General features: G+C 44.5%; 1 protein-coding gene across 1 annotated transcript in view; it reads left to right on the top strand.

Annotated features, from left to right (window-relative positions):
• kif26ab (kinesin family member 26Ab) overlaps window positions 1-16352 on the top strand; it is a 65297-nt gene that overhangs the window by 22440 nt on the left and 26505 nt on the right. Inside the window, exons 3-4 of the mRNA XM_035673721.1 lie at window positions 3006-3485; window positions 8978-9192. Coding sequence (XP_035529614.1) covers window positions 3006-3485; window positions 8978-9192 — 695 coding nt within the window. The remainder of the gene's footprint in view (window positions 1-3005; window positions 3486-8977; window positions 9193-16352) is intronic.

Genomic DNA, 16352 nt, shown 5'->3' with positions numbered 1-16352 from the left:
ACAGAGACAAACTTAGGTCTCTAAGGGTTGTGAAGGGCTCATTCCACAGGCAGGGCTTTCTTTCCCCTGGTGCGCTCGGCACACCTCCTTTCCATAATAAGGCCATAGCATCTGACTGCATTTGTCCCCAGAGTTTAATAAAGATCAGTGCTGACAGGCAGTAAACCAACACAACCACCCACAAGCCTCCAGGCAAGGGCCACAACCCCGGCCTACCTCCTCCCACCTCTCTTTCTCTCTCTGTCCTCTTATCCTCACTTGTGCAGTTTGACTCTCTCTACGGATAGACCTTGGGTTGAAAACCAAAACCATCTCCCACTTGTACAGAACAATGGCCGAGGAGTCAGAGCCCTGAAGTAGCTCCACGCCTCTCCGCCGATGGGAATGCTTTGAACATTTGGATTGTGTTGATGCTGCGCAAAAACATACTTCTCTCAAGCAGTGCTACTCTTCACACCCACTTGCACCTGTCAGTAATAGATCATATGGATGATAAAAGAAACAATATGGCTTCTGGAACGGGTGCACTCATGCATTATGTTTTTCATGGTTTCCACTTTATGCTTATGCACAAAGCTCTCAAGTGGTTAGCTTGAACGTGATAGCATAAACATAAGAGTAAATTGTTAAAGCTTGCTACTATATGGGGACTTTTCAGTCAGCTTTACTGCGTTAAATGTATATATTTTTATATCCCGCGTCTCTCTGGGTGATGTGGGAAATATCTACCAATTTTGATGTCCCTTTTTGATGGCCTCTTCTCCACCTCTATATGATATAAGGATGGATTCTGTGGCCTTCAGTTTCATCATACCCACATCATTCTCCTCCACATCCCCAACATCACCATCATCCTCATCATCAGCGCCCTCAACCTCATAAGTCTTGTGGCCCTGACCCTTTATTCACTCCACTGGGCATAAAGCTCACAGACAGCTTTACAGGAGAAGCCCGCTCTCTAACCTCCAGAATCCTAACTGAATAGCAGATGGGCTCAGCTTTGTGTGTCTTTTTATTAGCTCCCCTAAATCAACACCTAACAATGCATGGCGAGAGAGAGGGAAATTGATTTCTTCTATCTACCAGTGCCCTGAGGTGGGTAAGGGGTGGTCGGAGGGTAAAGGGTGAGGGGTGATGGAAGGGTGGAGTTGACTGGTTATGACTTTGCTTCAATTTCCTGTCTAGGAAGCATGTACATGAAGCCAGACTAGACTGTGAAAATAGGAGCCAGTGGTGTTTTCTTTAGCTCTGTCTCACATTTCTCTCCCAAATTGTCATAGATTTATTTCAGAGGGACTGTCCTGTCCTGTGCATAGATATCCTGTCTGAAAGTAGAGATCGTTCACATGTCAGGATCCTGCAGCATTAAATATAATTTTTTAAAGCTCTATCATAGCATCGTATTTCTATTATAAGCTTCTTACATTTAAATCCATTTCTCATTGGGATATACTCTAGCATCAGCATTCACTTGATACCATACTGCACTTGATCTACTGTTAGCCAGTCGTCAGCCCATCAGAGATTCTCATTCGTTGTCAGATTTATGGGATTTTCTACATCCTGAGTGTATTTCTTAGTTGTGCTTGCATCCTGTCCGTGCCTGCCCATGTGTAAAGTAAGTAGCCAATATAGTAAATCATTAACCAGACCCACTCAGTTAACATCAGACCAGTCCCTTCACAGTCATGCATGCATGATTGTCATTTAAGTAAAGTGATGACGTGGAGATTATGCTCATCCATCAGGGTACATTGAGTATAATTCAGTGGATACTGCTTTCTGTCTATTTTAGAGAATAAGGGAAAATGGCAGATAATACGTGTCCATTATTTTCTATAAGGCTGTTGCAAGGTTGCGTGATCATACTATTAATTCTGCGGGTGTTTGCAGAGAAAGGTCATCTAAAAGTCTTTGTATTGAGCTGCTTTCATGGGGAGGAGATTTAGGGTCCCTCAGCCTACCTCTATGGTCTCTAGGTCTATTGGGTTAGCTGTATTAAGTGGCACTGCATTAGGGCAGAGGATTGTTGTTTCCCCGCTGCTTCACTCCTCCTGATCACCTCAGAGGTTGCATGGAGCAAAGGCCTCATAAACATTTATGTATGGGCTGTGGGCTCATGTCTTAGACCACGACTCCACTGGGCAGAAGTCTAGTGCCCCTTTATGCCTCTTAAGAGACCGTGTTGTCTGTGTGTTTTCTGTGTGTGCAAGTGTGAGTGAGTGTTTATTTCTTTGAAACAGGGAGAAAGTTATGTTCCACCCTCATTTAGGTTTTGAAGAGTTCACTGATAGCTGTGTGTGCCTCCAGCTTCCTGCAGGAGGTATTTATTTTCACATTTAGTAGCTTATCATATGTTTCATTCTGAGACACTTATCATATGTAAATTGTATGGCTTTGGGCGCCAGAGTCCCCTCAGCTGTTGTTTTCTTTTGTCATTCCTCCCAAGCAGAGATGGACACTCTGGGGAGCCTTCTTAAAGACGAAGTGAAAGGACAAAACTCCACTGGACACCATCTCTAAAAGCAGTAATAAGCTGAAATCTGCTCAGCCTTCTTCTTCACAAAACAAAAAAATAAAAAACACTGTGAGGAATGTCTCTGTGGGATCTTAAACTAATCCCTCCGAGTCTTATTTCAGAGTTGTCTCCTCACGTTTGGTTTGTTTGGTCTCGGCTCCCCAGCAGACACTGTGAAATGAACACATGTCTGGTGAACCTGATCAGCAGTCTTAAGTTGCATGCAGGCGAAGCATCTCAGTCTAAACAAACAACCATCCCGAAAAAGAGGAAGTGGTTAAAGCAGGGAGGGAGGGTCCCGGAGGGCCGTCGGGGACCACACTGCTTGCAGACCACTGACGTTTCTGGAAAATGTGAACAACATACAGGAAATCCTTTCAAAAGAACAGATAGTGAGATATGCTCGAGATCAACTCTGCTACATGCATGGAGTTGTATATGGGCATATAGAGTTAAAGCCTCTCTCTTGTGTGTGTTTACTCTGCAGGACCCGGGATATGCAACCTTCCTGTTCGAGCAGCTTCAAATACCTGGGAGCCATGAAGCTGGTGTCAGCTGTTGCCAGGTGTGCTCTACACCTCTCCACCAACTGAGGCAGGAGGCCTTGCAGACGCTCCACGCTCCCATCCTCACCTTCAGCTCAGACATGGCAGCCCTGCCCACGACATCCTTTTTACCACAGCCTGCTAGATTCACTGTGTCATCATCCTCCAGTGTCCATGCAAAACAACTGCCCAAAGGCCAACTAGCTTCCCACTCTGTCCTGCCCTTAGGGGAGCGGCACAGGGTACCAGGCTGGTCGCAGAGCCCCTCAGTCCCTTCAGGGCCTAAAACAAGTGTCCAGGTGACAGTAGCAGGAGGGCAGCTCAGTGGATCCATGAGCTCCGTCACCATTCAGGCACAGCAGTACCTTGAGGGCATGTGGAGCATCTCCAGGGTCAACAACTTCCTCCCTCAGCCTAAACCGGTATATATTTAATGTGTCCTTTTTTTGTGTTGATATTACATTTTATGCATTTTCTACTTTTAAATAGTGCAACAGTTGAATGAGCTAATGTGCAAATAGCAGACAATAACAAGGTTGTGCTATGTGAGGTCCCTTTTGAAGTATTGAGGGTGTATTCTGAAAGCAATAGATAGATTTCTTAGGGCAATTCAATCATTAGGAAAAGTGATAATACATTTCTTAAATGATCAGCCTAAATCAACAGAAATTAAATGTGAAATTAAACCTTTTTCTTAAAATGTCTTCAGTTCACACTGTATTATTTGTCAGGTTAAGTCTTGTCTCTTCAAAAGTTTCATTTCAGAGCATTAGAAGAGATGAAAACCGGCAGAGAATTTGTGAGTCAGAACTCTGCAGGAGTACTGACCTCTCATTCCTCAGTAGTCATGGAGCCTGAGTGATCTGAGGTCGGAGGTCATCGCAACACTAATCTGCTGACCTCCTCCTCAAGGGCATTTCAAATGACCACCCCACAGCCTCACCATAACTCTTCTCTCATGTTGGATAAGCATTAGTCTGTGCGTTGTTTGATGTCTAAGAGACTTGAAGAGATCCTCTTTTACGACTTGTGTAGTCCAGTGCAGTCTTACAATCCTTACAATATCTTGTTTGTTTAACGTTATGTCTGCAGCCTGTGGATGATGATAATTCAAATCTATTATTCCAGCTCATGGGGAACATAGAACACAACAACTTTTTGTAGTCAGGGTCACCAGCAAAATAGTCTTAAACAAAACTGCCAGCAAGTCACTACCACACACACAACAGCAGTAGATCATTATTTATTCTTCTTATTTCCTCTTCATTATTTATAATGGTCAATAGGTAGGACTATTTAAGCTAAAAGCCTAAGCTAGGGTAACTCCTATCTTTTCCATTAATTCAGAAGTGAGAAACATATGGCTCCCAACATAGTTGGCTAAAGTGTAACTTGAAGCAACAGTTAGAAACTAGCAAACGTTAGCATTTGTAACACTTTACTTTTTCTAGTAAAGTGTATTAAACAGGCTACATTAACCTACAGCGTCTCCATTGGCTTGTTTTACCTATATTGGGGGGTAAGTCCAAGTCTTGGCATCAGTCAAGTCTTGCTGCTCATATGAGATGTCATTTTTATTGATGCTTCTCTTCCTGCATTGACGGGGACATCTGGTTTCAGACCTCATTGACAAACCTCTGTGACATTCTTCACCAGACAGACTCAGTGTACAGACCAAACAGTGTGTGCCGACATCATCTAGTCCGTGCACTGTAATATTTCCCGCTGCAGTCTGTTATGGGTATTGGCACTGTTATTCCTTCCTTACTGCTTGACAATTGAAGATGGATTTCACTCCTCCCTTTAATGTCAACAAGTGCCTTTAGAGATGGTTTATGGGATGCCATCAAAAGCTTTTAACTGCATGTACGCAATCTAGGGCAAATCAAACGGCCTGGCACAGAAGGGAGAGGCTGACTTGTGTGCTCCATCTATGTGTCTAAAAGCAATTAGTGGCCCTTGGAGCTGAGATGAGTTGCTCAATGCCACATAGCTGAAGCTGGGGCCGTTTTTGGACAGAGAGAAATGTCCCTTCAGGACATGAAGTTACAAACACAGCAGAAATGGGTGTTATTTTCTCAAGCTTGTTTCTTTCATTAAAACCAGATCCCTCAGAATGACAAAAACCCACACACACTCTTGAGGACTGGGAGTTAGACTGTGCCGAAAGGCACAGCTTCAATTCATTATTCCCTCTTGGTTTTTTGTCAGGAAAGCATGCAGTGTTGTTCAGACAAAGAAGCAGAGATGGACTTTGTGTGTGTTCGACCGAAATCCTTCAGAGTGTGTTAACCAGGGGGCCTGAGGCGCTCCCACACACAGCCCATTATAGGGCACCTTGAATCTCCCATTTGGGAAAAGGCTCTGGTTAATATCTGGAATGATGCTAGTTGGAATCGAAACTGTCTGGCTCCCTCTTTATAATTGGCTGGCACTGGTTCATGAGCATAGCTCCCTTGCCTTTGCAAATGGCTCACAAATGCACTTTTCGGAGTCTGTTGCAGGTCTAGAACCTGATGCAAAACCAAATTCTCAACTGCTTAAGTAATTTCTGGTGTTATTGGCTTTTGGAATGAAGAGCTTTAAACAGTTAAGGAAATACACATCACAAGCAGTGACCCAAATCTGCAATTCTCCCTTTGGTAATTTACTAAGACCAAGTGCTCTTGAACCATGAGGGTTTCCGTTATTGGTCCACTGGATGCCTGCTGCCATGGCCTGCTCCATTGCCACCAATTTGAAGCCCAGCAGATGATCTTGGCTGCTGCTTCTTTAGTGCAGCTGGTCTCGCATGGCAGTGTGCCACAGAAAACGATGATGACAAGAGAAGAAAAGGATACAGGAGGGAAAGAGAGGAAAAATTCCCAGTCTTTTCAATTTCAAAAATTGGCAGTTATGCATTGGTATTTGGTTACAGAAAGTGGACATTAATGTGGAGACCTAAATATCAGGGTGTTTACTTAAATCCTTTTCTCACATGGTAGGACTCCAGTATTGTTGTCGATTCTCACCTCAGTTGGTTACAGAGGCCAGCCAGGCACGACAGCCAGATTAACACGAGTTCTATTTCACTTCAGCAGTAATCGTCTGTTGTCCGCTGGGATCATAGGTCACAGGGGAGTCTCGGTACTCTCGGCGGCTGAGGACAAGATGGACTGCTGATAGGGTGGTGGCCTACCCTGCTCACTTGAGACTTCACAGGAAGCACTTTCCCAAACTCTCTTTCTCTCTTTCAATTCTCTTCTTCAGTCTCTCCATTATGTTCAAATCTCTAGCTTTGTGTCTTCCCCCCTCCCTTTTCTGTCCTTTCTTTCCAGCGGCAAATCAAGGCAAAGGGATCAGGGAGGGCTGGGGGTTAAAGGGTGGAAGGCCAGCTCATTACTAGCTCTCGCTGCAAATGGCCGAGCACACATGGCTCCACTGACACAGCCTAATTACCTGACCAGGGGATAGATTGTACTTTTCAGCCAGAATCAGGGCCAGTCCAGGTCCAAGGCTACAGAGAGCAGCTTTGCTGGCCCCTAGTGTTAATGCCAATGGGAATACTCTTATATAGAAACTGTGATGAGCTTGAGTGTGTGTGCACCTACATATGTGTTTGAGCCATAACCCCACCAAAGCCCAGCTGTCCTTGTATGCTCCTGAAATTTGCTGCCACTTGATTTTAAAAACCGACACTACCCCATCTCAATCAGTCACAGATTTGATGCGCTACACACATCAGCTTCCTGTACGGCTGCATGTGAAGTGCTCTAGTCTTACGTGCCAAAGTGTAATGGGTCTACTTCCCTGGTATGCGAGTTCCTAACCTGTCACCGACACCAGCATGGTGTGAGGCTTTCCGCTCTGGCATCTGCGTGAGGATCTGTATTTGGCTCATTTCAATTTGCAGCCAGTTTTTCCATGCTGTACTTCTCAAGACATAATATCTCACACCACAGCTTGATATCTGACTTAACCTCCATGATGAAGCCTCAAGAGAACAAAACCAGACCTCTAATACAAGGCTGTCATTTGTAACTCTGGTAACAAGCTCAAAAAGAAGAAACGGGAAAGTGAGAATTCATGAAGAACGTGCACCGCAGGTCCACTGTTTGACAAATGGTCAGTGAAGCTTTTCTGGGAGAGCATAATGCACCCTTGTTTTAATATAGCCACACATTGTACTACATGTAAAGCTAACGGGGGTGGCACTGTGCAGAGAAATAGCCAAGCCTCTCATGTGAATGTCAGAATGTAAATACGTCCTCACATCCTGATGTATAGCATTCACATGTCAGGGTTGGCATAAAAATAGTGCAGCTGTCAGCCTGTGTTGACAAATGGCAGATAATGGAAGACCATACACTTTACAAAAAAGATTGTAAATGATGTTATTTTAGTTGCCAAACATGAATCTTGCACAAACACTAAAGTGGTAAATATGCAGAGGGCCTGAACTGTGTTTATAATACATACCCCTGTCAAATGGCACTGAGGCTGTGGCACTGTGCTCAATTCAAGGTCGTTTCTGATTACACAATGATCATGTGTCAGTGTTATAAATGTTTTTAGGAAAACTTTGTCCTTTATTTATTTCATTTGCAACGCTGAAAAGCCACAGAACCGGTTCTTGTCAGTGGCTATTGATCATTGTCTTTCTGGATAAACTAGCGGCTCCAGTGAGGATTAACCCTTTTCTCAGTATGGTGACTCCAGCCTGTAATCTCAGAGTTCGCTTTTGGCTTGTATAATTAGCTCCCTGCACTCCTGCTGGACTACGAGCAATCAGTGAACCACTGCTGGCTCCAGCCTAACCTTTAGGGTCCTTCTCCACCAAACTACACCACACCACAGAGACCTTCAACCATTAACAGATACAAAGGGGCTAGAGGCTTAGTGTAGGATTGCCTTATGTTTTTTCTAGACTATGTATCTGTAGTTCTGTGTTAAAACCTTATCAGCCATATTCAAACTATTAAAAAACACTTATTTTGTAGTTCGTGTCATTGTCATCACAGCAATGATAAAAATCTTCATATAATGTTTTGTGAATGTGTGCAACTGCTATCATGATGACAATATCATGAAAAAAATAGTGTCAATGCACAGTTGTTACAGTAGTGAACAAACAACTGTATTTACGTGCTATTGTTTCCTATATTCAACTTTTAGATGTTTAAAATAGCCAGAAAACTAGAAGCTTTTAAAAATCTGGTTTAATACTTGTTTGTCTTTATCCAGCTCTAAACCTACTGTGTTGATGTGATGAAACTAGTATAGCTGTTTATTGATGACCTGCTGTAGTTACACACGTAACAAATAGGAAGGCCTACAGGTGGTATACCCAGTGTAGCTTTGGCATCAGTTGCCAGAGAAACAGATGCAGCTCACCTCAGTTTACTCTTGTTCAATTACCAAGCTGCCAGAGCATGGTGTGCTCGTGCAGAGACAGCTTCGATACCTCGTAAACATTTATGCTATGCAACAAATCTAATTTCTCACATTGTTGTTGATTGTTTACTCCCTTACTCTTAGATATAACTCAACCTGCAGGATGACACGTTCCTCGTTGCTGATGAGTAAAGTGCCAAATTAGCCATGGAGGTATAGATATAATCAGGGGCAGAGTGAAGTAAATCGCTAGTGATTTAATTACGAATTAAATGTGGGTTATCGCTTAATTACAGTATGCTGCAGCCAGAACAACCGCAAGATGTGTTGCCAGAATCAATGAATGGTGCAGCATTCTTGCTGTTCTGTAGGGAGCTCTCTGCTGTGGATACTGCTGACTCCCGCTAACCGGTGCTGGCTGCAGCAGCTGCCTGTCCATCTGTGGCATAGGGGGAGTAATGGAGTGGAAGGAAGGTGGGCAGGAGCAGTAAAACTTGTAAGTGATGGTTGTGGTCTTATCTCTGTATCTGTGTGTCAACAGGCCCAGGGCTTGATGAGGGAAACAGACAGGGATGTCACAGCCTTGGAGGCCCCAGTCACCACCATGACCACCACCACCAGCAGCAGCAGCAGCAGCAGCACCATGACGCCCTGCCGACTGAGGAGCTCCAGCCAACCGGGACTCCCAGCACCCATCACCAATACATCTACCTCCCCTTCTCACTCCTCATCTGCAGCAGCCTCCTTCTTCATTAGGTAAGCACCTCCCCCGTTCTGTCATATCACATCACGGCCAAGTCCTTCAAAAAGTAGAGAGATTAGATTGAGCTGTCGTGGCGTTAAATGAAGTGTTTAGTGTGCGAGCTTGTGTGCATACACACCTCCATGCATTCAGGCGGCTGAGTGTGTAGGTGTACACGAAGAAAGCTGAAGAGGAGATGTGCACAGACTCGCCTACAAATGTCTGTCGGAGGTCGTGGTTCATGGTGTTAACTTCCATGAGGGGCACCTATTCCATGGAGATGTTGTTCTTGCCATGGTTGAATTATAGCATTGCCTTCAGATATGCACCATCATGGGACTAAATGAACCTTTAGTTACAGGCATCAGTGCCCATGAATGGATAACAGAATTACATAATTCGATATGAAGAGGGAGTGTCTCACGAAGGAGCTTAGGTTAAAGCCAAGTATTGTCCTGAGGTATTTTTGAGGTTATTTTGTCTTTGTTTTGCTTCTTTCACTTAAAACGGCTACTCAGATTTTGCAGCTTTGCAGGACTGTTATTTTTTTATTTTGAGACCATTTGGCCCCTGTGTATCTCAGGCTAAAAGGGAGGCTTTTTCAGCACTGCTTGGCTCCAGTGTTGTTGTTGCCCAGGAGAATACTTTACCCTCTCCAGGCGGGTGGGTGGCTGGTGCAATGTGCTATATTGTCATTGATAGATTCCCTGGCAGGCTGGTCAGTGCATACATTCCCTGCCTCTACTCTCTGAGGAGTGCTATGCCATAATGAATGTTGGCGAAAGGGAAGCTGGCTAAGAATGATGCATAGGACCATTGAAGCTCTGCACCACAGGAGGTGAAGGGACTTGTGGAGTGTGACAGGAAGCCCATGGGGGATCTGTGGAGCTTAGCTTTTCTCCAATCACCCCGAATAGAGTTTGTCTTGCCAGCTTTCGCAGGGTCAGAGTATATCAGTGGGACCATGAGGAATCTCCTTTGGGGACATTCCAGATCCTCCACTAAATATGCAACTTCCTGTGCGTGCCGCTTCCTGTCATAAGAGCAGTAGTCCTGAACAACAGCGAGGTGTGGCCCTCTGCTAGACAGGGTTAATTCCTGACACTGATTTATTAGCTCTTATGTTTTCTTTGGACCTGAGCTCAAAAAGAGTAACATAGAGAGCTGAGACTAGCCAGTCAGTGTGGGCTAAGCGCAGGGAAAAAGAGGGAGGTGGACTTGTTATTTCCCTTGTAGCAAGTCCTGGTGGGGATGAGGGGGTGTAGGTTGAAGTACAGTAAAGGGTTACACCTTTTATTTCATCTCAGTGATAATTTGCTGCCAAGAATGTGGTGTTTTACTTGGCCCAGAGAAACACACACAGTGATGATGGGCCAGCTTTAAACAGCATCACATTCCGCAGATACAGAAAAAGAGTGGTGGAGATCCAGTGTGCTTGATTTGAAGCACACACCCTTTTCCTGACCCTGTGCAGCTGTTGCCTGGAACAGGAATATCATCATCATCATCATTTTGTTGTCTTTGTTTCATCTTTTTGTATATCGCTGCTGATTGAAATGTAAGTCCCCTAAAGTCAAAACAAAATGAATCAATCAACAGATTTTCTTGTTTTCTTGTTTCCCTTGGGGTGAAAGCAACGAAATGAGTGTCCTTCAAGTTGTAGACTTGATTGAAAACTCATTTCTGATTAGTATTCCTTTTTGTTCTCGAAAGATACAATTAGAAGGATGCATGTATAAATCCTAAGAGCCCAGGATGTTGGAGCAGAATAACCAAACAGCAGTTTCTACCCCAGTGGAGTGGAGAAGGCTCCTTAGACACTTGTCTGACATTCACTAACACCGTTCCACTCAGAGATGAAATTTTAATTAGAATGCAATTAGCTAGAGTCTAGCTGCTCTAGCTAGTCTGCTGCTGAGAGAAAAAGAAGAGAACAAAAGCGGTTCATTCATTTTTCATTGCAAAAATAAGTCAACCGTTCAACTGGTTAAAAGAAGCCTTTAATTTGTTTCACTTTAACATGTCCACTGAATTGAAAATCATTTTAGTATAAATGTTGATTTGATAACTACAGAGTCCAGCAGGTCAGAGTCACATTTTTGACAAAAATTACTCGGTGGTAGAAGCACACATAGCGTTAAAGACAGGTTAACAGCGGTAGAGACAAATGACTCACTAGATACTATTTTTACATCCCTAAAAAGTACTTTAAGGGAAACTAATTGTTAATGTAATTTGTGTGGACAGGGGTGGTGAGCAAATTATTAATTTGAAGGAATTAGTTATTAATTTAAGCAAGGGAACAAATTACTAATTTGTACAATATTCTTAACCCTTATACCTGCCAGTGAATGTGCTTTTACTCTCATGCTGTTGTTCATGGGAGAATTTTCCCATAGAATTCCAGCTATGAATATTATCTTGTGATCCTTCTATTTTCAGAAATTAGAAAATGCCTTTGATCACAATGAATGTATCTTTTAAAGCTTTTTTCAGTCCAGTCATAAAACTGTTCTTTTATCCTGCTTCCTGTCTCTGGTAATTGTGGAAGTGAAACAAAGATGACCCCAGGGTTAGTGATGACCAATTGGCAATTAGACTGGCTATACAGTCGCAATGAAACAGGAAGAGTCAAGGGTCAAACTCTGACCGGATAATGTGTGCGTGTGTGCATGTGTGCATATCATTATGTGTATATGTGTGTGTGTCAGTCAAAGTATTACTGGGGGTTGGGGTAATGGATTAGGAGCCATGTGTTCAGCTGACTAGCACGTTAAGCACTGATTGCCTTGTGACAGAGCATATGATTAGTGTATTGACACAGCGTTGTGTAATGAAACCAGGCGGAGCTCACAGCAGGGGCTCAAGATCCTTCTACCCATCTCTCTGTTCCATTAACACCTGCTGATTGTGACGGTGTGTTTATTACTCGCCAGGCCTGTGGGATTTCTCAGTGCATACTGCTGAGAGGAGTCGACTGCTCAGTTTACTTTTCTCAACGTGCTCATTTCTGTATAGCAGCACGAGACAGTTTCCAGGTTCCTCTGTTGGTCCTGTGTTTAAGTTTGTCAGTCCCTCTGCCATTTTGCTACCTTACACTGACCATGGAGAGGGATGATTTACTCGCTCCAAACATACACGTGTGGGTAATGAATAGAAGAGTACATAAGACCTTGGAGGCACAAGTCGGTAGAGAATTCAGGGACGTTGTAGACTTCAGAGGTGGCACACAGGCTGGCGGGTGGGCGGGCTGTTGCAGGGGCAGGCGGACAGCTGTTTGCTGGAATGTGGCCCTTGAGGAGTGTCAGGAGGAAGTGGTTTTATGGTCGTCCATCGCCGCCCTGCAGCTGCTGCCCAGGTGAGTGTTTGTGCAGTAATGACTGTGATTGTGCAGAAGGAATCCTCCTGTAATTGTGGCGGCAGGGCCATTTAGCCTCTGTTCTCCTGCACACACAAGACCCTGCCTTTGTGTCAGCAACACTCACTCTGCCCTTCATCCCCAGGCTGCTCTGAGTAACCATAGAAACAAGTCATTAGCTTGTGGGAATAAAATGTGACTGATTTTTCTTTCAAAAGTGGAGACTGGAAATCAGGAAGTTGAAATAGCCCTCTCCACTGGTCTATAATTTAGTCAGAGGGAGGGACAAGCATCTCTTCAATAATGAATCTTGCATGTTGCAAAGTGGAATCACTGCAGGATCACAAGTGCTTGTTCTTAGTCTGAACAACACATGTTGGATGACTTGCTGAGGTCCATTGTCCAATCAGTGTATAGTTAGATTGGTTATGAAGTTTCCATGCGGAAATTGGTTACTGACTCCATCCTGTTTGTTTGTAAAGAAGGTGGTGATGCTAGCATGTGTTGCTGGGGGGGAAAACAGCAGTTTTAACTTTCACAGTAGGGGTGATCCAAGAAGGGAGGCCTGAAGCAGACAAAGCAATACAACGCTGTGTTTGGTTGGCTGTGCAGAGATTGACAGGAGGGATCTCTGTCACTGACTAATAGGCAGGGCAGATTATGTGGAGCACGGGGGTCTACTGAGCACAGTGGATCTGACCCACATGGCAGGGGGATAGATACAGAGTAGGACAGTAGCTGCCTGGGACGAATGTACTTGTAAATGTTGTCATTCAGAAAGCGTGCTCATGCTGATGCTCCATTCTGACAGCATCAGAAGCAGGAGGTCTGTACCTGTGGAGAAGAATATTGGATTCACTATCATGGGAGTCAAGTAAGTTATGTTGTACACAAACAACATTGAGCTCACTTGGATGTGTGATGTTGTGTTGTACGTGCAGTCGAATGTTTGTGTCTGTCTGCTGAGCTGCATTGTCTATTGTCTTTTCTCTCTTTCCTCTTTGTCTCTCTCTCTGTCTCGCTCTTTATCTTTCTTTCTGTGTCGCTCTCTCTTTTCCGCTCCGTGGAATGTGCAGCTTTGTGTAGTTGGAGTTGGACTGTCTGCCTCCCTGGAGGTGAGAGGGTAATGGTTTTGTTGTCAAGCCACAGCGAGATGGATTCCTCTGCCGAAGAGTGTGAGCAGAATGTATAGCATGGCAGAAAACATATTGCTGAAATGCTGGCTCCATTTTGAGGAAACAGCCACAGTGGAGCTGAAATGTTAATACTACCTCTACCTCTAGAGCCTGACAAATGAGAATTGATTCATATCAATCTGTTGAATCTGAGCAACACATGCCCAGGGCAGCGAATAGCTCATCAGAAGTATTGAGTGGGTGGTAGCCAGGGTGGTTGAGCTGCTCTGTGGTATTTGTCTTTGTTTACTGTTGGATAAAACACCAGCTGGCATTTTCCTGCAATAATCAGGCTGATGGGACTAATGGCTGCCTCGGTGCAGTGGCAGGAACAGTGGCAGCACCAGCTGAGGCCATGAAGGGGCTGCAGCCCGTAGATAAGCCCAGGTGTGAATCCATCCAAGGCCTGTCAGGCGCCGTCAAGGCTGAGGTGTTGATGGAGATCCAGTCTGGCCTTGCAGCCTTAGGCATCTACAGCAGGTAGATACATCCCACTACCCTCATGTACCTTCTCATCCACCAACAGCAATATGTTGCCTCCCTCTGACTCATAATCCCCCATGATTCTCACATAACAGACATCATTTCTTTCTGATGTAGAGATACACCTTTAATCTTTACTGTATCTAACATTGCTACAGTAAAGACCGTGTTCAGACAGCCTGAGTGACTCTTATATATTGCATGCTGCACAGGAGTATATACTAAATATTGCATGAGAAATTCTTATTTAGATTCTGCCTGTTGCTCTTCATATAATCGGTCTTCTGAAGAATTTGCTGTACTCTCCCTGTGGTGGATTCCCTCGCCACTGTGTCTTCTGGGATATGATAACATGGTGTGATAGTGCTGTGCCCCTGCAGCACCGGGGTGATGGGCAGCGTAGGATCTCTTGTGCTTGTAGCCATGAATGGCAAACAGTTCCAGTGATAAAGAAAAGAAAAGCACAGGGTCTGTCAAGCCTGCGTGAGGGATAACCCAGTGCCCTTTCCCCTGTCCCCCCAAATATATCCCTGAGTCAGGAAGTCTGTCTGGCCCACTCACATAGCCTACAGGGGGGCACTGGAGGAGGGGCTGACAAACAAAGAGCTGAAACGCTGACTCAAGCTTGTGCACTCACCCTGGGTCCACGTCTACTAAGCCCTGCGGGGAGAGGGGAAAGCACTATCATACACTCCTGACAGATTCCTTTCACACTCAGTGAAATGAGAGGATGTGGAGCATAGACCTCTGTCCTGTAGGCTTGTCACCTAACATAGAGCTGCCTTTGTCTCTCAGTATGTTGGGAAGGATGATAAAAAAAAGCCAGGTTGTGTGCAACTAGTTGAGTGTGGGCAGGGGAGGTTATGCCCTCAGCATCAATCCATTTCCTGCTCTGTTTGCCTGCCCACGTCGGGCATTCCCCAACTGGATAATGGCTCTGATAGTTGCCCACAGGGCTCCACGATCAGTGCATTACTGTTTAGTTATCATGCTCGCCTTTGCTCAATTCTGTAACCCCCATCCTGTTGAATGGATATTATGCATCATGCCTGTGGGGGCCGAGGGATGCCATCTAAACCTCTTTAGTGTCCCTCAGTGAAAGGTGTCATGCAAATGGAGTCTATTATCTTTGTCATTACAGCCGCAGTCACTTCTACATTGTGGTTGAGACACAGTGTGAGAGTGTTGTGGAATAAGAAAGAGTGAATTGCAATGGCTGGTGGGAAGGGAATATGCACTGAGAAATTTTATGACCTATTGTGTGCAGATGCAGAGTAGAGCCTGTGGCCTCTGCTCCCATGAGCTGCCTTTATGTCTTACGATCCAGAGCAACAAAGATGGCTCCTGGTGGGGCTTCTCAGGCATCGCTGCTCCTCAGTAGTCAGCCTCACCATGGCCTTCTATTCAACATGAATATCTAATAGCTGCATAATCAGCGGTAGTAGGTTGATTTCCCCAAACGCTAGTGATTTACTTTTTCAGAAACACACACATACAGCACCCCTATCCGTGTGTTTGTCAATGGGAAGGGCCCAGCTTTTACGGATGGAGCTCAGATTACCACTGAGGATAAGGCCATTGTCAGGACAGGTGGTTTAGTGTTTACCTCATCACCCACAGCCTCAGTTGTTGAAATGTTTTTCACATCACCATACTGCCTTCTTTATCTCCATCAAGAGGTAGCTTGGCTACATTGTTCAGACAGCCAAACTGCAACTGTGGAAAATTAAAACCAAGGAATTATGGGAATTATGGCACTGATGGAACATACGATGTATTGTTGACAGAGTTTCTTATCTGCAAATGTATAAATTTAACCTTTGGCTTCATTGTAGATTGTTGCATTAAATACATAATCAGCCACATGGGAAACATAATCGTGCTTCTAGTACATATTCCACATCATATTTGCACCACAATGTACTTTTACGAGAATTAGTAAAGATTAAAAATGATCGTGTAGGATATTATGCCCTCAACCTTTTCTTGTCCAGTGTAGTCGGTCACAACTACCGAATCAAACTAAAAGTAGCAAGGAGGATTAATCTCCCCTGTGTTTCTGTTGCTGCTTTCTGCCTTCACATCGTCTTGAATGGAGAGGATTATTGCCTGTAATCGGTTCACGACCCAGCACGTGACAGCCAGCTGCAGTGTGCTA

This window comes from Morone saxatilis, unplaced genomic scaffold (genome assembly GCF_004916995.1).
Source record: "Morone saxatilis isolate NCDOM2014 unplaced genomic scaffold, NCSU_SB_2.0 Contig3, whole genome shotgun sequence".
Taxonomy (NCBI): Eukaryota; Metazoa; Chordata; class Actinopteri; family Moronidae; genus Morone; species Morone saxatilis.
Note: the sequence above shows the minus strand (reverse complement) of the source record. Positions and strands in the feature narration are given on the sequence as shown.